General features: G+C 42.0%; 1 protein-coding gene across 1 annotated transcript in view; it reads right to left on the bottom strand.

Moving 5' to 3' along the window:
- Positions 1–25768, bottom strand: part of LOC130116648 (unconventional myosin-XVIIIa-like) — a 96092-nt gene that overhangs the window by 60021 nt on the left and 10303 nt on the right. The window contains exons 2-12 of the mRNA XM_056284625.1: positions 8105–8192; positions 7655–7761; positions 7396–7572; positions 6787–6997; positions 6484–6626; positions 6207–6307; positions 6018–6081; positions 5774–5918; positions 2867–3037; positions 1841–1931; positions 1371–1563 (exon numbers count right to left, since the gene is read on the bottom strand). Of these exons, the coding sequence (XP_056140600.1) occupies positions 1371–1563; positions 1841–1931; positions 2867–3037; positions 5774–5918; positions 6018–6081; positions 6207–6307; positions 6484–6626; positions 6787–6997; positions 7396–7572; positions 7655–7761; positions 8105–8192 (1491 nt within the window). The remainder of the gene's footprint in view (positions 1–1370; positions 1564–1840; positions 1932–2866; positions 3038–5773; positions 5919–6017; positions 6082–6206; positions 6308–6483; positions 6627–6786; positions 6998–7395; positions 7573–7654; positions 7762–8104; positions 8193–25768) is intronic.

Genomic DNA, 25768 nt, shown 5'->3' on the forward strand with positions numbered 1-25768 from the left:
CACACATACACAGATAATAATTTTAATATGACAACAAGGTTGGGGTTAGTAATTTTAAAAACAGAGATCATAAACCATAACAGAGTTGGAGTAGCTATTTGTCAATGAGGAAAAACAGAAAATAGTCTTGATTCTGATCATGTATTTTTTTTAGAATGCAAAGATGTAGGGGGTGTCTGGGTGGCGTGGCAGTCTATTCTGATTACTACCAGCACGGGGATTGCTGGTTCGAATCCCCGTGTTACCTGCGGATTGGTTGGGCATCCCTACAGATGCAATTGGACGTGTCTGTGGGTGGGTAGCCGGATGTGGGTATGTGTCCTGGTTGCTGCACTAGCGCCTCCTCTGGTCAGTCGGGGCACCTGTTCAGGGGAGGAGGAATTGAGAGGAATAGCATGATCCTCCCATGTGCTACGTCCTCACTTTCAGGTGAAAAGATGCGGCTGGTGACTCCACATGTATCGGAGGAGGCATGAGGCAGTCTGCAGCCCTCCCCGGATCAGCAGAGGGGGTGGAGCAGCAACTGGGACGGCTCGGAAGAGTGGGGTAATTGGCCAAGTACAATTGGGGAGAAAAAGCGGGGGGGAAGAAAAAAAGAAAAAAAAGAATGCAAAGATGTGTTAGTGTTACCCTACATAAACATATGCAATATGCAATATTCCTCTCCGCCTCCTTTCATGCAATTTTGGGCAAGAGATGGAGAGAATGTGGGTAGGAAAGGTCAATGACCTCGTTTCCAGGAATTACATCTGATTAATACTGTCAAGGTTTCTGAGTTTTTTGTGAAACCATTGTTTTTGAAAAAGTTAGGGATAACCTGAGAGCAATGCAAGCTAATTGAATTGGATGAAATAAGTGGATGGCTACATTGTTCAAGGCTGGTAAAAGAAAGAAAATGCCCAGTCCTGGAGATATTTCTGAAGTGGAAATATGCTGTTGGACAGCAAGTTGGCGGGGGTGTTTTTGCCCAGTTATCATAGAGTAGACTTCATGGGTAGAACTGCAAAGAGGACAGGAGAGAGGATTTAAAAGACAGTGAGTTATTCTTCATCAGGGAGCGGCAGTGCTGCTGTGCAGCTGGGCGTGGCGCCCATAGGCAGCCTGTGAGTGACTTCACTTTGATCTTGGCAGGGGAGGAGAACACTGTCATTAGTGATGAGGAGGTGGAACACACCAACAACTTTGGTTCTTCAAGGCAGTGACCAGTGGGCGGGTAAGTAACTGAAGTATGAAAAATGCACACTATTGGAGTTGATATATGGAGATGGGGGGGTGTATGTGTGTGTGTGTGTGCATTATTTTCTTTGCGTGTGCCTGTACATCTGTGACGGTGCATGCATGTGTGGTGCCTGTACTCCAAGTGTCCTTACCTCCTTGTAACGCTCCAGCTCCTGAACAAATGTGCGTTGGTAGAAAAGGGTCTGCAGACGCTCTTGGGTGTAATTGTGGCACAGGTCCTCGAAAGTGGCACCGCATTCCTGCTTGGCCAGTCGGGGATTCTGGAAGCCAGGGGTGTCCACGATGAGCAGAGAGCACAGTGAGTTCTGGCTGGACTTCAGGGCCCTGAGAGAAATGTGCGACACACACACACACACACACACACACACACACACACACACACACACACACACACACACACACACACACACACACACACACACACAAAGACACACAGACAAAGACACAGGTGAAGAAGGAGTAAGAGACCGGACAACAGGATGACAGGACAACAGCCAACAGTGAGGCAAGCTCTATGCTACCAATTGTTTGGTGCTCATAAAGACAGTAGTGGTCTGTGGCAGCTTTAGTCTTGCTAGCACAGGACAGTGGGAAGACTAACCGGTTGATGAAAGAGATGAGGGTAGTGAAGATTTCCGAGTACAGTCCAGATGCCATAGCCTCCAAACACTCCATAGCTGTAGCTTTGGATCCTGGCACAGGAAACATGCAATTCAGATCAAATACGAGCTGTCATCCAAATAGAGTTGTGAGACTCTGAATTCTAGACAAAGGCTAGGCACACTACATTTAATTCTAATGTGAGATAGTGGTACAACTGCACTTTATTGATCTGCAATTGCATCAAACCCTGAGACATAATGCATCAAACCATCTCTGAATTCCCAATCAGAATTGCTCAAATCAAATCTAATACTCCCAAATCTTTTCCTCACCATAATGGCCACCTGTTAAGCTTGCCTATCTCATTCCAGTTTACCTACGACATGGCCAGAGAGCTAAAATCAAGTGGGGCTAGGGTGTGTGTGTGTGTGTGTGTGTGTGTGTGTGTGTGTGTGTGTGTGTGTGTGTGTGTGTGTGTGTGTGTGTGTGTCAGTGTGTGGGTGGATATAAGTTTGCACACATATGTGAATCTATTCCACTATATGCTTTCATTTGAGATAGTAAATATAAGTAAATTGAGACAGAGGTCAATTCTGCCCGTCGCTACTGTGATAAACTTTTAACTGTACTTGCATGTCCTTCAAAGTGTTTGAGTTTTGATAAAAGTCAGAGGAATGACACGCGTGAAAAATCAATGTGAGGCAATAATGATTTCAAGGGCAATGAATGAGGAGTGGATCTAAAATTGCTTGTCCTGATATATTGTGTGTACTTATCTGTCAATAGCCCCTGTAAAGCTGTGGTATTCATTACTTAGATAAGCTTTACTTTCTCCAGAGCATGCAATTTCCCTCAGGTGATGAGTAAAGGTGTGTGTGTGTGTGTGTGTGTGTGTGTGTGTGTGTGTGTGTGTGTGTGTGTGTGTGTGTGTGTAACATAAGAGAGGAAAAAGAGAGCAACAGAGTGATAGACTAAAAAGGGAGAAGGGAAGAGAGTCTGTTTGTACATGAGGTCTGTAGAGTACCTGCATCTCCTGTGCCATTTTCGTCAGAAGCCTGACGGATGGTGCTGGCTCTAGGCATGGTGCCCTTAGCCTGGTGCTTAAAGATGGAAGAGGAGAGCTCCTCCAGGGTGCAGCCCAGCAGGTAGGCTGCCTTCTGGGCCCACTCATGACGTGCAAATTGTTTCCTGCCAGCTGAGACACGAGCATGAAAACCTCCATTAGCCCCTCTGCCAAACACCCCAGGCACACAGCTAGTCTGGTAGCTTTGTGACAATCCTGTCTGACAGGGAAGGATTATGTCTCTGGTCAAGCTGACAATGACACAGCTGGATATTGTATGTACTAACAGCGTCCGAATAACACCGCCAGCTTTAGCACACAGAACTATACCAAAAATGCTTGTTATTTTACAAATTTGGAACGGGCCCATCATGAAGTTATGACACTCTACGAAGATGGAAAAAAAAAACTTTTGTGAAGTTATTTTTGAAGAGATAATTATCATTTGTAAACATGAGAGTGAATACACTGCCTATCATTAGGGAGCACAATTAATTTATTTACATGAAGACTTCTGTTGGGGGGGAACAGACGTTTTTTTCTTTAATCTGGTGATGAAAGCATGCGGATTTGAGTGCATATTCTGTTTTCAATCCACTGCGGAGTGGTATCTCTCCAGATTTAAACGCGGGACTGGGGGAATGTCAAACAGAGGATGTTGGAATCTATTCGTTTCATCAGCCCTTTAAAACCACCAGTCGTCTGTGTTCAGATAAGCGAGATAGCTGTAAAGACAATCAAAGAAAGTGTTTCATTAAAATATTCGCTTTGATAGACATTCCACACCACAATTTAAATCCCAGCCAAACATGAAAAAAAAAAAGAAATTGGGTTGCTTCAAAGCGGTCATTCTGCTGGTGTTATCAATGAGTGTTTGATATTACAGGGGGGGAAAAATACCTACATCCATGCATAAAGCATCTGTATATGTATGAATCAACACAGATAAAAACTATACCTACTTACAGTGCTATAAACCTTACATCTGCCGACATTTATCTGGCGATCAGATGTAGATTGGGAAAATAAAATTAACCAATTTTACTGTGATTTTCTCTTCCTGTCTGTACAGAGCTAGACAGAGATCTTTGCTGCCCTCTTGTGGTAATTAAGGAGGCTACAATCTCAGGTGACATGGCATTGATAGGTTACGGGGGGAGATACAATTTAATTACTGGAAATGTTCCAAATTTAGATAAATGAATATAACCAGCCTTTATAGGGACAGACAAAATCTAGCTACTGCCAGTTCATTTCTTCTCGGTGATAACGCCGACCCCACAATCTATTGGACTTGTCATGAGGTTGTGAGGTAAGCACTCCTATCAAGGTACCTGCAGTCAGTCATCAGTTTAAAGGGCAAGACCATGTGACACATCCGCCCTCTAAATAAACCAGATATATATAGTTCCAATAGGGCATTTCAGAAAAAAAATTTTTTTAAATTGCCCAGGATGGTATTTTCTACTGCTGCCAGAAAAATTCAAATTCGGCTGTCAACATTTCATCAACAACAAATAATTCTATCCCTCACTTTTTACCATTTAAGCATGGGTCTTAGGATGAATTATAAATTCAAGAGCCATGCCACCCAACTTCCATGCTTTGCAATGCTTTGCATTTTCCAGGGAAAGGTGTTGTAGCTGTTTTCAAATGACAGACGACTTGATTTAGAATGAAAGTCTTCAAAGGCAACAAAAGTCAAAGTGTTCTGCTTCACCATGGAGTAAAAAAAAAGAAAGAAAAATAATCGAAAGACCTCAAGAAGGTTTTATCATACAAATAGCATCAAAACATCAAAACACAATCTCCTATTTAAGAGGATTGTCGCCTCCATGATTCTCTGGATGCCTCCTTGTGACAAGATAAGATGTTTGCCCTGGCTCAAGGCTAAAATGAGGGGGTTGTTTGGCTGCATTTTGAGCTGCAACATCTTTTCCTGTCAATCAGCCTTAAGGAATTTCCACCCACAGTTGCAACTCACATGGTGGAAATTTGCTTTAGTTTACCTGGTGGGGCATTGTGAATGGGGGAAACAGACAGCTGAGAGCCACTAAGACCTTCCCACCTGGCCTGACTTACCCATAACAAGTGGTATGACACATGACTAGCCCCGAATTCAGTTCAATGAGGCAAATTATTAATTTGTGAGAGTAAAACAACTTGGCGATTTAGAAACCAATTAATGACGTACAAGAGAACTCATGTGTGTTTCTAAGTGCATAATGGACGATAGCTGAGAAGCATGAAGTGTTTCCTTATCCAAATTGAGGCTCAGAGAGGAGGGAGGAAAGGAGGTGCCATATATTGCATTTTTATCTATTCACCTGTTTTGGTGAATGTAATGTAATTCTAGGGTCTGTGATTTATGGCTGTACAAATAATACACTTCACAACGAACGTTAGTGTACAAACTAACATGTATCAGTGAAACATTTGATACCTAAAAGGCAGCTAGCTAGCTAGCAATGTTTACCAATGTTGTCTTTTCATATATGTTTACCATTTTGTCATTTAATATACAAATATCATTATTTGTAGCATTACAAAGTGTTAATCTGAAAGTTTTCCGCAACTAGCTAAGCTAATTTATAGACCAACAACCTTTATTTTCACTTTATTGTTCAGGATACACAGCAACAGGCCACTTGTGGTGGAGCTACAGTTTTTGGTGAAAGAAATTACAAATATTAAAAACATATCTTAAACGCTATTTCTGGGTTTCTTTTTTTAACTTTGTTAAACTGTCATATACGTGATAACACACTCCCTCTCGTGTTTAATTGCTTAATCATAAAATCCCACAAAATATGGGAAAGTTATCATGTAGCTTCTGAATGGTGACCCCTCGAAGAGTTGAATCCTCACCCTTGGTTGCCCCTGCAGCTCCAAGATGGTAGATGGCACCCAGGACGAGCCAAAAGGCCCTCTGCTCCTCAGCACTGATCCCCAAAACCTTCATGGCTGCTTGGAGCTTCGAGAACTGCTGAGCGGCCCGCTGCTTGTCCTCAGACTGAGGGTTAAGAAACATGCTCAAATAAATGTAAAAAGGAAGAGAAAAAAAAACCCACATTTCTCCTGATAAAAAGTCCTAAGGGCAAACAATAGTTACCTTTGGCTGAGGCACGATTCTAAAAGCATTGTTTTCAGCAAAGTGATTGAGGTGCAGCTCAGTTCTGAGGAGGAGATCGGTTATCAGTCACGATGATTCCAAGGTAGAGGACATAAACATGCCTCTTTCAAACCAGTAGCAAAGAGCTGCTGCGTGCTTTTGATATGACAGGAGAGGATTCAACCTTACCTGAGAGTGCTGTCTACTCCAGCCATCAGATAGTAGAAGACATTAAACGTTGCCTCTCCCTCAGGTCTCTTTGTCACCCTTGTTTTCTCCAGAAGCATTGTCTTAAAAGGCAAGGGTAACAGAGGATATTTTCACCATAAATCTGATATGTCTGATAGACAAAGCGTAAATATGAACCATGCTGGGGTCTTTGTGAAACTGAGTTTATGGTGATGTGTATATATGTGCAGATGATTCTGCATTTGGACTGTGCTGAAGACTTTTAAATGATACATACCTGAATAGATGCTGAGGTCACCTGGCCAGCCTGGTCAAAGTCTAAGGAGACGACATGGGAAAAGCGGCTAGCATTCCCATTAATAGATGTGGAGGCATTTCCGAATGCCTCCAGTATGGTGTAGACAGCCTGCCACTTCTCTGCTGCAGGAGGATCAAAAGAGAAGTAAAGACACTTGGGAAGGAAAAAAAAACACGCACGAAAAGCAACACAACAGGATGGATACCAAACAAAAATGAAATAACTTTGTTTTGATATGAAATTGACAGAAGTGCAACATTGCAGTATGATTTGTTTTCTTACTGGAGAAAGTTTTGTTTGGGCTGCCAGCAATGGTGACCAAGTATTGAACCAGGTGTTGACAGTTGGTTGTCTTGCCGCTGCCACTCTTGCCCACTAAGACAATGGACTGGTCCTGACGAGTGGTCAGAAGGTTCCTGTAGGCAGACTGGGCCATGCTGTAAATATGAGGGGCAGTGTCCTCCCTCCTACAGCCTTTAAACATCTGCATCACCTAGTAGAGCGAATGGAAGAGAGAGAGGAAGTTGAAAGGAAGAGCTGAATAAGAAACAGGGAACATATAACGGTCTAATTTTGCAATCATATTTTAGCTGTGCCTATTTATTTCATGATGCTGATCCCTCTGACCCTTATCATGTTATTTCTAAAACAACAGCTCAGCCAATGTTATTGATAAAAAAAAAATCACTTCTATGCATTGCCTTTGCGCACTGTCTGTTGACACCTATGACCTATCGGACTTGAACCTAGTTTTTTGGCACTTACTTGCATTGTTGCCTCCTGACTAGATCTTTGCTTGTGTTGTATTAACTCTCAGATGTACATCGCTTTGGATAAAAGCTTCTGCTAAATAAAATTGTAACAATGTAACATAAAAGGGCTGTGGCCTACCTTCTCAGAGTACATGGAGGGGGCGCTGATGGGGTTTATGACTATCATGTTGGGCCCTGCGTGAGTGTGGACCAGGTTTCCCCCGTAGCGCTGTCGCAGGGAGTGCATCACACTTGACTCATTCAGATACTGCAGAGAGGCCAGGTCCTCCACTCGATCAAACATCGGGGGGTTCGCCTGGAGTTCAAAGTCAAAGCGGGTCATACAGTTGCTCATCATTGTCACTAATGAATGAAGTTTGGAGTTCATGATTGAATACCTTTTCCACATCATCCTCATCCACATCCAACAGAGATCCATCACTCTCCAGTCGGATTTTCACCTTCCCCTCTGGCAGACTGCCTGGCTCCGTCTTCAGAAGAGTGGCTATATCATCACAAGGGAAGAATCAAATTAATAAGGAAAAGAGTCTTCTCATGCAGAGACAGCATTTGAAATTATTGCCCTGGTATATTCAGCGGGCTATGTTGGATATAGATTTAGCAATAATGACTTAATTCCTCAGAAATGATAGATGGGTTCATTTTTCAGAAAAAAAGTCTAAATGTATATAAGCTACAACGAAATGGAGAATTGATTAGTATCTATTTCATGCATCCTATTGAAATGGTTGAAATGGTTTTAAATCAAATAGAAGAAAAACTGATTCCTAAACACACATTATTAAAAAAAAAAATTTTTTTTAAAAGATGTGGAGGGTTTTACTAACCCAGGGAGAATCCATCTTTGTGGACGAGCCATACTTTTTCAGTATGGTACCAGGCTTTTTCTGCAGCTATCTGCTCCTCAGTCTTCCCCTGCTAGATTCCATTAAATAACAGGATTAGTAAAACTCTAACAAGCAATAAAATGACACTGCCGTCACACATTGAACACTGGAAACTAAAGGAACAATCTCCTGCGTTAGGAATAGCAAGACGATGGAAATGAAAAATGTCAAATGCAGTGCAAGACAAAAAGGTTACAAGTCCATTAAAACCAAATGTATGTGTGGTAGAAATTCACAAGCATCCCAAATTTAATTTAAAATCAGTGTCATATTCAGACATTATTGTGGGAGATGTGTTCCTGGGTCATAGGTGTCCATGAAGGAGCCTGGTCCATTTTCCATCCTGTGCCACCATTGTTATCGTCAACTCTAGCTTTTTTATTTTTAATAAAAAAATTGGACTTCCCTCCCCTTTTCCCCGTGTCATGTCATGCCACGGTCAGAGTTCTTAATATCAGCGTGTTTAATTTGTTCAATAACCAGGGCAAAGAGAAAGGGAGAGATGTTTTACCATGGTCCAACCCCACTACCAGTAGGAGTCATCATGCCACACTGTCACACACTACCCTTGGGATGTAGGAGAAATCCTCAGGGGAGGGGGGACAAAAACAAAACTCAGCAACTGATATTGTCACACACATGTGACATGTGCCGCACAGGTTTGTTTTTTGGGGGGGGGGGGGTTTGTAGGAAACGTGCAGTTATTGTGTTGCTAAAACTCAAAATTTAAAAAAAGTCCCATATGTATGAAAAACCAACTGACTTGTCACAGAAAGTTGAATCAGTTCATCTGGACACAATGCTTATTGAAATAAACATTTCACCACTCATCTAAGTGACCTCTTCAGTCTCAGCTGACTGCAGGTATCCCCACCCTTATAAACAATACAGTGGCATAACAACCGAAAACAACGATCAATTTCATATGCAAATTGCCGTGAGCATTAACTAGAGTTACAACCATGTGGACTAATGAAAAGCTTCTCCAGATGAACTGATTCAACTTTCTGTGATTTTCTTACCTGGATTATTGAGCATGCATAAAGACAACTGACTTGTTAGCATAAACAGTCCAAGCAAACCAGCTAATAGGGTCTGACCCTGAGAAAATCAACCAAGATCCGTGAATAGCAGTACAGTGAGTAGGGATATCACAGCAGCCAATATTTCCTCTCAATGCATTTAACCTTCGACTCAACATTTTGCTTGCAAGGAAAAAAACATCAAAAGCTAGATGTTCTCTACATGGGCTAGCACAGCAATGTGAGGGGCCATGCAATCAGAAACTGCAGTCAGCAATATCCTTGGTCAGACCTTAGATTGAGTGGCTGCAGAGTGTGCTGCCTGCAGGACGGCCACAGGGTCCTTAACAGTCTCAGACTGGAGAAGAGAAGTCAAGATGAATTGAAAAGTCAGCTGTTAACTTAAGCGACTTGGTTCAACGCTTCAAAACACATGTAGGGACTTGTAATACAATGTAATATGCTGTGCTCATATTTTTTTACCTGTATAGTGCTCATATTTATCTACGTATATAGCTTTAAACCTTCAGAAACACTACATATAGTGTATGTAGTGAAAAAGGGAACTGTGGTAAACTGAAAAACTGAGTGCTTGTTTTGTTTTTGTTTTTTGTTTTTGGATTTTCCCCCTTTTTCTCCCCAACTGTATCCGGCCAATTACCCCACTTTTCTGAGCCATCCCGATCTCTGCTCCACCCCCTCTGCCAATCTGGAGAAGGCTGCAGACTACCACATGCCCCCCCCGATACATGTGGAGTCGCCAGCCGCTTTGTTTCACCTAACAGTAAGGAGGTTCGCCAGGGGGACGTAGCATGTGGGAGGTTCACGCTATTCCCCCCAGTTCCTCCTCCCCCCTGAACAGGCACCCTGACCAACCAGAAGAGGTGCTAGTGCAGCAACCAGGACACATACTCACATCCGGCTTCCCACCCGCAGACACGGCCAATTGTGTCTGTAGGGACGCCCGACTAAGCCGGAGGTAACACAGGGATTTCAACCGCCAATCCCTGTGTTGGTAGGCAACGGAATAGACCGCCACGCCACCCGGATGCCCTAAACTGAGTGCTTGTTAATCATTATATCTTCATAAATCAATGAAAGTTAGAGCCACACAACAAGTTTCAGAAAAGGTAGGTCAGGAGCTCGCTAAACCTTTTTTTTTTTTTTAGGTAAAGGACCCCCACATAAACAGATAAATATCAGAGCCAAGAACTCAATTTAAAAATCACTTTTTGTACTCAAAAAACCCTGGCCAAGATTTCCTTTTTTTATCTTCAGTTATGCTTTCGTAGAGACCTGTATAACTGTATTGTAGGTGAGGTGATAACCACAGCGGGAAGAGCGAGACCCATGGTTGTAATAGTCATTGCTTATACATTGGTGCATTGTGCTCATTGGCTAATGAATCAAATATTAGATGCATAAAACTATTCATCATTTTGCTGAGGACCCCTTGAAGCCCGTGCAATGACCTCTCAAGGTACCAAAACCTTGTATTGGGAACACAACCCAGAGTAGGGCACAAAGGGGTCACTCCTAAGATTTGTACTCCAGGACTTATACCAAGCGCTGACAGAGAGCGGAGGAAGTGTAGCCAGCCCAGGGACAGCCATGACAGAGGGAAGGTTGTACCTGGGAGGAAGTGGGTGCTCTGGCAGCCTAGTCATGCATACAGCAACAGGGAGAGCCACAAGCCAAGATCCACGACCCAAATAAAAGCAGAAGGACAAACAGAAGACAGGTGATGAGAGAACAGGAGAGGACAGCAGGGAGGAGAAATGAGAAGTGTCATTAGGTGCTGTAAATAAATAACCAACAGAATACTGCCAAACAGGATAAAGTACATAAAGTACAAAACTGATACCCAAGCAAATTCTGTCACTGAAAGAGACAGAGAATGTTGTTTCGTTATGAGACAAGGAACATTTTGTTACAGAGAGACAGGCAAAAAGAGAGAGACACTGAGCTATAAGCGGTTAGATCATTAAAAGGCATCTGCAAATCAACCACAATCCAAGGATTCATGCCAGTTTCTTCTCTGAAAAATTGTTTCACCAAAGAATCCACATGCACAATTATCTTCTCAGCCCTTATATCTTACAGATGGGTGACAAATGAAAGTAAAAACCAACATAAAGTGTCTTAGTAAGGTGTTGGGCCACCAGGAGCCTCCAAAACAGCTTCAATGCTCCTTATCATAGATTCTACAAGTCTCTGAACTCTACTGGAGGGATGAACACCATTCTTCCAAAAGATATTTCCTCATTTGGAGTTTTGATGATGGTGGTGGAGAGCGTCGTCTAACACAACGTAGCAAAATCTCCCATAGATGTTCATTTGGGTTGAGAGCTGGTGACTGTGAAGGACATAATATATGATTTACATAATTTTCATACTCATCAAACCATTCAGTGACCCCTCATGCCCTGTAGGTGGGGGCATTGTCATCCTGGAAGAGACCACTCCCATCAGGATAGAAATGTTTCATCATAGGATAAAGGCGATCACTCAGAATAACTTTGTATTGATTTGCAGTGACCCAAGGACAAGTGGACCCAAATCATGCCAGAAAAATGCCCCCCCCACAGCATAACAGAGCCCCCGGACCCCCTCACTATAGAGGTTAGCGTTCACATTTTTCCTTCAATTTGTCACCCATCTGTAGATCATCATCCAAACATGAATAACCTGAACACATGATATGTTTACACAAGTCCAACTCAATTCGGAATGAAAATTTTTCCGAAGACTTTCAACAAAAGCACAACTCACGTTCACCTCTAGTTAGTGTGGAGAAATGGCAAAATACTCACTCGAAGGTAAGTATGGCATGGACTTAAGGCTGAGAAGCACAACATGCAGTGTTGGTTCATTTTACAAGCCAAGTGTCTGATAACCCAGGCCCCCCATGTCATTAGAACCCTATTGGCAGCTGTCAAAAGTCATTCAAAGCTACATTTTGTCCATAATGGGCCATGGTGACTTTTCGACCTATTTCCTTATTTCCAGAAAACAAGGGGTTGACACGGGCCGATCACAGGGGGGAGCCTGGGTAGAACAACAGGTACAAACCAATCAACCCGAGAAAGCGAGACATTACATCATTGCCAGTGATGTTGAAGATCCTCTTGACAAGTTTGTGATCCTCCTCAGAGGGAACTAGGTGCGGAACCTACAGAAGGATAGCAGGACCAGCAAATTGAAAAGTATTTTGAATGAAATGGTTCCATGATGGTTAAGAAGCGACTGTTATGGTTGTCCGTTCTAGTCAAGAGTAACACTGAATGGATGTCCTCTATTTCCCTCTACTATGGCAACTGAGTGTGAGAAAAGTCTTCCATGAAACAGATATCAGGCGTTAGCTTGAATATGGAGAACACACACTATAGTCTGCATGCTTGCCAAGGAACGCAAAACACACCTGTTCATTCAATGCAGAGCAGGCCTGGGATTGTGCAACAGAGGGAGGCTTACTATTGGGGACCAAAGAAGGACAAGTATCCTTCACCTTTATAAAATCCACGCAAATACTCACACACAGATCCAAATGGTCAGATTGAGAGAGAGAGGCATACACACACACACACACACACACACACACACACACACACACACACACACACACACACACACACACACACACAAACACATCACAGATGAGGCATTAACATGAGATGTTAAAGTGAAAGTGTCATATCATTTCGTGTTTTGGCTTCATATTTTGCTTTGGTATGACACATCCAAGCCCAGAGATAATGTCAAAAGATGTTTGTCCATATCTTGCATCTATGCAGATAAAAAAAAAATAATACTTGTACCTTTAAATCTCTGAAGCAAAAACACATTGGTGTTTTTGCTTCAGAGGTTTCAACGCTTGTTGCTTAATTTGAAATCAATCGAACCTCCAGGTGTATCCTCATAGATCTGTCTTAAAAATGTTAAGATTCTGGGAGGAGTGCCAGATCACAAGACATCAAGACTCCTGTGGTGTTTACAGATCAAAAGTTAGAGCACATTAGATTTTTTGCTAAAGACCTTTTTTTTTTTGATTTATAAGTTCAATTTTGTAATGTGTTAATATAGACTAATGCAGATTACGTATATTATTATAATGAATTCAAATAACTATCCATTTGGTTTCCATGTATTTTCCAGATATTCTTATATAAATCATTTCTATGAACTTGATTTGTCCAAAAAGCCCCTTAGTAACTCTGGTAAGCGCAAGATGTACGTACTCTGTTAAATACAACTGCTGATCCAATACGGCTGTAGCCCGCAGGTTAAAGCTGACAGTATACTCTACTATAACCTCGGTTATATATCAGTCCTAATCCAAAATCATAAGCATATGCTAGCAAAACATTTAGAAATGTCGAACTAGTCAGACATGTTTAGGGATCAATTAATGTTTGCCACACATGCAACCTCTATGAACATGGAAAATTTTGTAAAATGCCACAAATTTGTAATACTTCCACATATACATTACTCGTATCCCCTTGAATAGTTTGGTCTATCCAATGCCCTTCAGTCAATTCTCTTGCTACATATAATCACTGTAGTTATGATGGACAGCGTCATAGAATTTAGAGTTTGATTAATATAGTGTGGAAATAACAAAAATGAAAGTGATGACTTTTAATGTGCATAGCAGGGCTTTCTGAAAACATAGCCCTACGTACAGTAAATGCTCTCATTCAAATTCTATTACACTACTTAAATTTAACATTCCTTTGGATGTTCAGGCAAACAACATTACAGAAGTCCTCAAAGATAGTTATTCAACTTGCAGCTCGCTGTTCCATATCTTGGAGCCACATCATCAACTAAAATCTTGGTTCTCTAGCTACCAGTTTTAGGTGAGGGGTAACTAAATGTAAAGGAAACGATTGCCCTGGTCTGTGGGATTAACAGATGATTGTTTTATTGACTGGTATCCCTATTTAAAATCCCAAAAACAACCGCGGAAACTTGGTGGTCTATAGCTGCAACAGACAAGCTAAAACTTCAGTACAGGTCTCCAAAGGATGACAGTAATGAGCCACGGCTCAGTGCTCCTAGAACCGCTCAGACTGACCAGACTCCCACGAGACCAGCCATGAGCACACCATAATACCCGCTAATAAGCCTTATGAGCTGGATGCCTCCCCGTCACACCTCACATATCCAGGATGGGGCAATATGTCAAGGCTTTTTTCATCCAAAAACGTGACCAACTTGTGACTTGCAAAAAAGTGCCAAAATGGGCTAAATTCACCTTCCCCAGCATCCAATCTGTTAACAAAGTTAAGAAGCTGCCAAATCATACAAGTCATAAGGGTAATGTCATAGTGATCTGTATCTGTGTGGTAGTCAAAACAGGTGAACACAGACTTCCAGGACCAACACAATTAAAGATCACCTACATGCAAATAGTGATATCTATGTTAATATCACACAACATGTTCCATTAATTGGTTTAGTAGCAAACACGCTTCTGTTTCTCCATTACCTCCGGTTTCTTCACAACTGCTGGACGAGGCTTGGGGAGGAACCCTTTCGGTGGTGCCAGAGGGTCCACTTTAGGGACAGGGATAAAACCTGGAGGTCTAGCTAGGGGATTCTGTTTCTGAGCTAGAGGGTTGGGTTTTGTGGGAGGGATGAAACCAGGAGGAGGGGTTAACGGATTTTGTCTAGGGGCAGGAATAAAGCCAGGGGGAGGGGCCAAGGGGTCCGGCTTGGGAACAGGAATGAACCCCACCGGAGAGGTGAGGGGGTTGGACTTTGGAGTCGAAGACTTGGGCAATGTGGTGGAGGGCACAGACTTGGGTGCAACCTCTTCTGCTTTGTCCTCTTTAAGTGTCTCTTGCTCCTCTTTCACCTTTCCTTTTTCATCCTCCTGCTCACTCCCATTTTTAACTCTTTCCTCACCCTCTTCTTTTAGAGGTAGGTCATCTTTGCGTTCCTGGTTACGTGTACGTGGCCGGTGCTCTTTGGTTCTGCCTCTGCCCATGAGGCTGGTCAGGCCTAGGGAAATGTCATCCTTCTCCTCCTGGCTGACTGTAGAACTTGCTGCCTTGGTGGTTTTAGCAACAAAGTTTGTAGCAGAGGCTGTCTTGACAGGCTCAACAGGTTGAGTCTGCTCCCCTGTCCCACTGGGAACCACACGCCTGACGACCCTTCTCACAATCTTCACTACCTTCTTACTGCTGGAGTTTTGCTCCTCCCCTGGTCTGTCCGGGCCGCCCATGGCACTGTTACTATTGGACTCCCCAGCTGTTGGTATGATTGGCTCAGGGCTACTAGGACTAATGACCGGTTGAGGCTGACTACTAACTGGATCGGACTGCACACAAACAAAATGGGGGCAGAAATGAAGAGGATTATTTCACTGGCCAAAAAAAATAATCCTGTCATTGAACATAATAATAGGTCTTTGTAACAAAACAAAAAAAACAACTTAGTAATCTTATTGTGAAATGGATTTCTGATTTATCCATCACTTAGATATCAACTCTCACATAACTATAGTTGGTGCACAGTCAGGAAAAAAAATGAGAAGCTATAAGTAGCCAACGATTTATGTACCTTGTAAAATAACAGCAATGACATATTTCTGGCATTCTCAGTCTGTTACTACCACATTTTCCAGAGGAGATCAAATGACACTTTTTTCTAAGCATTAGCTGCTTTAGAGTACTATAGAAAATAGACTATCTTCATAATATTCTTGGCTGAGAAAACCATGTTGTAACCACTGTTGTAGAAGTGCTGGGATGATAATCATAGGGAATTAGACAGGATATCAATATGCATCATGATATCTGCTTAAAATGCATGTGTAAAAATACCATGTTTAAGCATCTAACTGAGGTTCATCATATTGATCTGTTTGATAATGTTAAGTATAATATCAAACTAAAACTAACTGTCAAATAATACTCCTTCACATATCTCAGACCTCATTTGGTGAGAAATTCTAGATAATAAATTCTCATTATCATTAACTTAGCTGACAAAACTGTACATCATGATATGGCGATATCCAAATTTCATCCTCACACGCCACCATTGAAAAACGATAAGCAATCACCAAAACCCTAACCTCCTTTAATCATTCAATTAATTGATAGATGTAATTATCATCTGTATTTGCCGCATTCACTGGCTTGCAACTTAACTTGTTAACCACCAGTCCATGCTAGCTAGTTTCAGATAGTACAAGGTCTTGGTAATGAGTACTTGTACTTAAGTTCACTCTTTCTACAGAACAGTAAGCATCGTGTTAAATACTGCCCAATAGTATGCATGGGAGATAGGACTTACATCAGGCTTGGTGTCTTTAACCTACATGAGGGAAAACAAAAGGATTTATCAAAACGTGGATTCAGAGAACTTTTCTCTATCGTCTAATCTTCTAATTTTTGTGAATTAAAACTGCACCGCAAAACAAAACAAAAGCATGGGCAAATATACAATGCAGTGCAAACACCACATAAAAAAGCAAGACTTCCCTTCTGCTCCCAGAATGAAAAGCGTGATTTGTAAGCCATGTTGATGATGGCCCAGAAATCATGGGATGAGCTGGGTGGTGGGGACAACAGGTGCAAAGAATGAACAGCGAGAGACAGAGACAGGAAGGAAAACAGGACGAAAGTCGCCTCAATGGAACATTTTGAGTTTGGCAGAGGATGACGGAGGGCTGTGGACTTGATTTCTGCACACTACAGGTCATATACCAACAGGGCAGTGGGACCATGCAGTCACTGAGGACAGAAGACAAGAAGAACATGATGAAATGGATAGCTTGCTTTCCTTACATTAGATAAGAGGTGTGTAGAAATGAAAGAGATGGAACAAGACTCATCTCACACACTCCAAAAAGGACAAAGAGCCATCAATGAATGGTTCATGACCACCCATGGGTCACCGATGGGTTTATGGTTAACTATTATGTTATGAACAGTCATCAATGAAAATATATGGTAAAAACAATGTGGGCCTTGGAGCTATGTTCTCAGTTGTAAGCCTCTATCAGAATCAGTTTTTTATGGCTTTGATTTTACATCAACAAATATCTTACCTTCGGTAGTACAGCAAAATTATGAAGTGCAAGTCTGCCCATTCTACATGAGGGACTTAATGGCATTAGATTTTCAATGACACTGACCAGTTTCACTGTCCTAGCGCCTTAATAAACCTGCACATTTTCAGCCATATCATTTATTTGGAAAAAACGCATAAAATTTTTCTTTTTTCCAGTTAAAAATGCTTCAAAAAATATTCTTGTCACTACGGCACTATGAGGTTTTCAAAATCAGAAGTTCCAGTTCTCACACAAATGGAATGGATAATGACACTTGTGACATTTGTTAGATCTTTAAACAAGGAAATGGTAATGACACAAAGCCATGAGTTAAAGGTATAACATATTGATGAAGGTAAGGAAAACTCAGCTAGTGGCAAGGCATAGCAACTCACAACAGTAGCAAATGCTTTAGTAAGAATACCACACGAACAATAGCTCTACTACTACTACTATTACTGGAAAAATTCTGGACTGAGTTGGATGAAGTGGTGGAACGCGAACAATAGCTCTACTTTCTCATAAAGTAACATGCTACTTTGTAAAACATGTTATAATGGAGTTTGAATTTCCATGTCCAGTTAAACTGATTTTTTTTAAAGAAAGTGCTTTCTACTAAGTAATAGGACAGAACTAAAATCACTTGCACAGCAACATGTTTCACTATCTCTGGTACAGCTTTCATCATAGTCACTCCTATAAATAGTTTCTGCAGCAAAGGAGGCCATTCGGAGACACAATCAGAGCCTTAATGGAACTGCTAGAGCAGAGCACTTGATAACCTGAGTAGATCACACTGCAAGCCACATACAGAGTCCAAAAGAGGCCTTTGCCCATTACCTTTTCTCTAGGCCCGGTTGGTTTTTCAGTGTTCAAACGGAGCAGTCCTGACCAGGGCAGGGTTAGGTGTGGGTCTAGGGAGAACACATAGTCCCTATTCCCAGCTGAATGGGTGGGCAACCATGAGGGCTGGACGTCACAGACAGCACAGTAAAGCTGTCTGGGGGGTGGGGGGTAATGTGATAGGAGCCCAGTGGGCACAGCATGCCTGGTGTATGGAAGGGAGACCTCGAGCGACAGCTGCTGAGATACAGAGGGGCTATAAATAGTATTTTGCAGAACCGCACCGACTGCCTCTTCCACTCTCATCCCCCCAGATGGGTGGCGCACACATCTCAGGGTGAGATGAAACCCAGAGAGGTGGTCTCCTTTGTTGGGTGCTATCTGAACTCATATCTCACCAGCTGTGCAACTGGATCCCAAATGGAGCAAAAAGCTGATGATCTCTTTTTTTTTTTAAGGCAGATATGAAAGGCAAATAAAAAAAAATACACACACACACACACACACACACATCAAAGAAAATAATCTAGGTGCTAGGAGTGTTGACTCCTGGCAACCTAAAAAGTTGCCAGGATGCATGCAACAATTTGTCTTCTATTTCCACACAGCAGAGGGCTAACCTGAGGGGCGTTTCATTTTCTCAGAAATTTCACCAGGCTAATTTAACCACAAGAGGGAGCTGTAAACCTGTTACTGCATTGGTTTGTTCACATGGGAGAAAATGGCATCAAGGCATACGACTGACTTGAAATCACCATTTAACGCATCCAGGCATACATAAAACCTAATGAGAAACACAGCCCCAAACAATGACTGCGCGATGTTAGCCCTGATGTGAGGAGAAACCCATTCTATTCATGTGCAGTTGCACTAAAATGTGTCCACATTTCTCACATTTCAAAACAGGGGGCATGGACCTGAGTGACAAATAACAAAGGTATGGTTTGAATAACCTTGTACAAGCACCTTTACTGGTGGCCCCAGTCAGATGTAAAACCCCTTGCCTGTGAATTCAACCATTCTCACAGAGAGTGTTAGGGGACTATTTGGGAGTATTAGTGTAGTTTGAGGAAATATTCTCAAGCTATTCAAGAGTTGTAGAAATATGGATTTTACAGAACTGTGGATGGACTTCAAAAGAGAAATTCATGGAAAGACAAAGAGTCACGATGACTAGATGCATTGTGCCATTATCAATCTCCGGAGGGCTCATCTTAATTGTAGCTATTAATCATCGCAAATATCCAAATGATAACCCCCGGGCCCCACACACACACACACACACACACACACACACACAAGACAAAGTACAAGATTTAACAAAAATACATTGTGGTAAAACCAGCTAGACAAAAATGCAAGTAAGGATACCTTGGTATTCAGCAAATTGGGGTGTGAGTGCCGAGGTCTGTTGCAACAAAGGGACAAAACATGAACATGTCACACCAAATTCAGCTGGGTTACTGGAATCCAGTTTTGGCACACCAACATAGTGTGCATAAAGCAGGTGAATTCGTCAAGTGACCGCAAACATTAAACAATATTTTGTGATGTCCCACGCGCAAATATAAAGCCTTGCATGCCACTTTTCCAACCACAAAAGGCCTGTCTATAATATTTTCCAACAGGTTATGCATAGGGTATTTGTTGGTCATGGCATACTCAGAAGTGTACCGCTTTATCACTGTACAAGCACACAGTATATCTGCCCCATATCTAGCACAGGCTGCTAATCCCCAGTGTGGGTGACTGGGACCGCATGTGGGTCGCTTGTTTACACATGTTTAGGGTTGATGAAAGATTAAGAACTGTATATACCCCTAAACAAAACGGATTGTGACCCAGTTAAATGTAACCATAGTCATTTTAAACCTGTATTTATTTAACCCTTACTTGGGTTAGGGTTGGGGGGGGATAATATTGACTTAACCTTTACTTATCAACGTGAGTAATTCTGATATAAAGAATTTATTTTGCAAGGGGGGGGGAGAGAGAGAGAGAGAGAGAGAGAGAGAGAGGAAATATGAAACAATCTTAGAACAAAATGGAAAGCGCAAATCATTCAAACATGAATTCAGCAAAAGAAACCAGCACCATCCGACTCCAGTTTTATTCTGTTTATTCTATGCAAAGCAGGCAGAAAACACTGAAGCTTTTTTGTGCCTCCTATATCCACCTGTATTTGGAGGCAGACAGCAGAGAGGGTCTCATACTCTGCAGGGTCCAAACTCAAGAGATGAAGGAAAAAGCAATAGCTAAAAAGGCCCAAAAAAGAAAGAAGAAAAAAATTATCACAGGTGTTCTTACCGGAGGCATGTGATTGATAAAGAGCTAGTGGGCTAGAGGCCATGGACAGGGTTTGATATAACATGTATTATAATTAGGGGTTGAGCAGCAATAGAAAATGGTCTCATTTAACTCTCGGTAAAAAGACACCTTTGAACTTAACATCTCTATTATCAGTGAAGAGAGTGGGGGGGGGGGGTTAGCATACCTTTGTACACTCCCTTAGACAAACGGCAGGGTATTGGAACAAAAATGGCAGGGAAAGCTTTGGCTGCTAAAACTGACATGCCCTGCCCTCATGGTTGCAACTAAACTCCGTACTACTGCCGATGGTTCGACTGTAGCTCCATTCACTGAATAACATAAATGCGCTGAATAACATTAATATGCCAATATGATAGTTACCCCCATACACGCAACCATGCATGCACAGAAAACACACACAGACACAGACTTTGACTCCCGTACAATACTCTTAGGCTGTAATGTCGTTTAAGGAGGCTCTCTCTTGTCATGCTCCACAAACATGAGAGCAAAACACTTGAAACGTTTCCTCTAAGTGGTTGGCAGCTTTCAACTAACGTACACGGGTCAGAATAGGTCGTAATAGAGCATGGCAATGGTAAAAGGTATGTATCAGGAGAGCAAACAGGCTCAATGAATTTGAAAGGCTGCCTTTGAAAAGTAATCTCCATTTAGAAGGCAGGAATGTGTGTTATGCAAGACACCATGTCCGTACCAGAGACAGTGATGAAAGACTTAGGTATATGATGCACACAAAACAAAAAAAACAAAAAACACTAAACTAAAAACACAATGCTCAAGTAAAATAGCTTGTGGCGAGTTGAGGGTGTGCCTGTCATGTTATGACATCATATTCCCATGACTAGTAGCAGTCACACACCCAGGAATTTCAAATATTTCTACCTTACTTCATGAAACTGCAAATACATTAATCACTTGTTCCTTCCAGCTGTCAACATTAAGGTCTGCATGAGAGGCCAGTTGTGATAAGGCGGAGGAGACTGGTACCACAGCAGGCCTCATGCTACTAGTATCACTGATCGCCCCGAGCACTCCCTGTAGTTAAAACATAATACATACGATAAGACTGGAGTTCAAGAAAGGAGTAAATAGCTTTTAAAGTCCTGCTTCCATCATGAACAGCTTTATGCTTATCCCTGAAGGCCCCGCCTCTTTCTAATCCAGGCCTGTGCTAATACTCTGTGCTAGCATCACCCCACTGGAAATAAGGATGATGCAATTTAAATGGGCAGCTTGGGGAAGAGATTAATCCATTTGTTAATTTCCTAATGACAAAACCTTGTCTGGTCTGCAGAAAGACAGGATGTGTATGAGAGGTTGGATAACTAATTCTGAGCTTTTAGACAAAACCTGATGATATTTCCATGGATCAGATCAGAGTAAGGCTTAGCTTATTCCACAATTCCGTCTGTCCATCAGTCTGTCCACTCATCCTCATAATTGAGGACATAACTTGATATGTACAACTTAAAACTTTTCACCTGTTTGCTGGTAGGTGCAGGTGAAAGTTTGCCGGCAATTCTGTCCATGTCATTGACATTTATTCATGGTAAATCTTGCACGCATCGCGAAAAATATGCCATTGTCAACAGCACACGCCAACAAACAGAAAACTGGTATGACTGCTACAGTAGAAACCAGAAGTCAGTGGACTACAGTTGTGCACAGAACTGATTGGCCGTATCTGCGGGTGGGAAGCCGGATGTGGATATATGTCCTGGTCACTTCACTAGCAACTCCTCTGATCGGTCGGGGCACCTGTTCGGGGGGAATAAGGAACTGGGGGAATAGCGTGATCCCCCCACGCACTACGTCCCCCTGGTGAAACACCTCACTGTCAGGTGAAAAGAAGTAGCTGGCGACTCCACATGTATCAGAGGAGGCATGTGGTAGTCTGCAGCCCTCCCCAGATCAGCAGAGGGGGTGGAGCAATGACCGAGACAGCTCAGAAGAGTGGGGTAATTGGCTGGATACAATTAGGGAGAAAAAAAGGGGGGGGAATCCTGCAAATTAAAAAGAATAAATAAATAAAATAAACAGGTATTGTATGAAAACACTTGTCACCTTGTTTATTAAAGCCTTGAATAGTGGTGTAAATTTCGGATATAACTTCTGATGATTTTGTATATAAGGATTTTTTTTTTTTTACATAATTAGAAAATAGCCACTTATTATTTGCCCCACTGCTGACAAATACCTTGACAGCATTTTACTTCGAGGCCTTCCTATTTGGTACTGTATTCCAAATGGAGAGAGAGAAAAAATCAAACCATATGTGCAAGTCATCAACATTAGTCACTTAAAACAGTTTACTTAGGACTTGTTTCTAACAAGGTGTGACAAAGAATAGCCAAAATACTTGAAATTTAAAGGTTTATGTACAGAGGTTTCATAGAGCGGGCATCAGTTACATGGCATTAAAACTGTTCTGTAACAAAGATGACAATGATTGAACCAATGCTTGCATCTATGAATGACTTGTGAACGCATACTTTCAAGTCCTTCCACAGTGAGAACTTCATAATCAGTGGGCCAAGTTCCCACTGTGATTAACTTCATTACTCCAATAGATGTCATGGAGATGGGCGGTGGATACAGCCCTAGACCAAGAACTTTGCTGGTTTTGTGATTTTGTGAGTAGAGTAATAAGTCCTAGCCAAAGTCCATGTGGTCCGAGCCCAGCAGTGTTCTGTAACCACATGAGTGTGAGACAAAGCTCCCAGGCCAAGCCGGAAACACACTGACAGCTTCGGGAAGCGAGCGCAACAGAGAGGTTACAACAGAAGAATTGTTCTGGTCTCCTATGAGCAGACAGTGGCCACCAACCAACAGACACATGGTTCCATCCACTCACTTGTTGGTCCATAGCCCAGAATAAGCTATTATATAATCTAATTTGGTCCAATATGAATGTGGGGGTCCACTCAAAAGCTGTTTGCGGTGAATGCAGCTGAAAAAAAGATATGCGAATTGCATATTTAGTAGACACTAGAAAAATATCTGTATTACACTCAATTGTCTCTCTCTTGTCTGCATGTATGCAAGACCGTAATGGCAACAAATAATTTACGTTCAACACTAAATCTTCCAAAAGGAGGAAAATCATGACCACATGTTTCTTAGTTGACAAAGTAAGAACAATCAAAGTGATCTTCAAGTTGTTTTGAAACATAAAAGGTAAGGGGACTCAGATGTAAAAGATAAGGGGAATAAGAAAGAGAAAGAGGGGAAGTGGGAAAGGGAGAAAGAGACAAAGTCAAAGAGAGAGACAGAGACAGACAGACAGACAGAAAGAGTCAGAGCAAGAGAGAGTTCAGTGAGCCGCTGGAACCAAACTTGAACAGCAGGTTTTTGTGTAATAACAAGCTCTCTTGTTCAACCATCCCACTCTTGATGCAGTCATGTCATAAGATATCACTAAACCTTTGCAATGTCCTTTCACAGCAAGTCATGCAACAGAATGGTCATTCAATTATAATAATGTGGGTATGTATGCATGAGATAAACCCAAGTGACACTAACTCAGCAATCTTCATACGTACATACAAACTACCTAAATGCACACATGACTCCAATCGGTAGGAAATTTGACAAAAATGATGACGATTAAGTGTTATTAAAAACACATTCATGCATGCTGTATTGGCATTACATACAGCGTATGACCGAGTTTGACAAATCTTGTTCTAGAGACCAGATCTTATAATAAGCCTCCTATAAATAGTGCTAGCTAGTTCTAGGTCACTCACACATGCACATTTTCTACTTCTATGGAATGGCTCTTCTTTAATGATGATGACCATGGTGGGAAATATCTGGGACATGGCAGAAAGTGGAGAGAAATGTCTCCTCTAGGGAAGTGGGTAGAAGGTCTGCGGCAGTGCACGCATTATCACCAACTGTTGGACGGTTTAAAGCAGACATGGGCAACTGGCGGCCCGCGGGCCGCATTTGGCCCCCGTCCTCACTCAGTACGGCTCGCAGGTCAATTTCCAAATATAAATAAATTGTTGGTTTCGCAGGCATTGGAAGCAAGGGGGCCATTTGATCACATTTGAACCAGATCCCAATTGTAATTATACTGTCCACTGATAGAGGGTACGCCCTCGAAATACAAGAGGCCTGTAGCCAAGCAACTGCTTGCACATCAGAAATCAGGAAGAATGTATTTGTCATTTCATTTCATGTACTTGCATACATGAAATTAAACGAAATATTATTTCCCCCAGCCCACAGCAGTGCAACACAAAGACAAAAACACATATCCAAACTACAAGAACACATATATCCAAACTACAGAAGAAAAAAAATACTAAATCTACAAAACCACAAAAACACATATCCAAAAACTTCCTCATCCAACATATCCAAAAAAAATTCACTGTCCACGAGAATGAACGGCAGCCAGAATTACTGTCGGTCATCACATGGTCTCGTCTTGGTCTCGGTGGGCCTATTCCATAATGACACATGACGAGGAGAGACATGAGCGGCAAAAAAATAAAACTTGACCAAGGGAACTGTGTCTTCCAGGCAAGATGGAAAACAGAATATCTTTTTATAGAATTCAAAGGCAAACTTATGTGTTTAGTGTGCCTGGAAACAAAATCAGCCATGAAGGATTTCAACTTGAGTTGCCGCTACAATACCATGCACAAAGACAAATATGGCATGTGCACCAGAGGTGCCAGAGCCGCTATCATCGCTGACCTCAAAGGACAAATACACCAACAGCAGAGCCTTTTTACCAAAGCCACATCTACACAGGAGTCCTCTCTCAAGGCTTCTTGTGCTGGTTTCCTTGAGCTTGCTAAAGCAAAGAAGCCCTTGTCAGATGCTGAAACAGTGACGCTATGTGCAGTAGAAATGGATAAAGCTTTTGGCGATGATGACATGGCTAAGAACTTTGAAATGGTCTCTGTCCCATCGTACAGTGATGCGAAGAATTTTTGACATTCAAAACCTTGTCGAGGGAAAGCTAAAACAAGTCATGCATAACTGCAAGTACTTCCCCTTAGCGTTGGATGAGAGTATACACTACCGTTCAAAAGTTTGGGATCACCCAAACAATTTCGTGTTTTCCATGAAAAGTCACACTTATTCACCACCATATGTTGTGAAATGAATAGAAAATAGAGTCAAGACATTGACAAGGTTAGAAACAATGATTTGTATTTGAAATAAGATTTTTTTTACATCAAACTTTGCTTTCGTCAAAGAATCCTCCATTTGCAGCAATTACAGCATTGCAGACCTTTGGCATTCTAGCTGTTAATTTGTTGAGGTAATCTGGAGAAATTGCACCCCACGCTTCCAGAAGCAGCTCCCACAAGTTGGATT

The sequence above is a fragment of the Lampris incognitus genome, chromosome 8, assembly GCF_029633865.1.
Source record: "Lampris incognitus isolate fLamInc1 chromosome 8, fLamInc1.hap2, whole genome shotgun sequence".
Taxonomy (NCBI): Eukaryota; Metazoa; Chordata; class Actinopteri; order Lampriformes; family Lampridae; genus Lampris; species Lampris incognitus.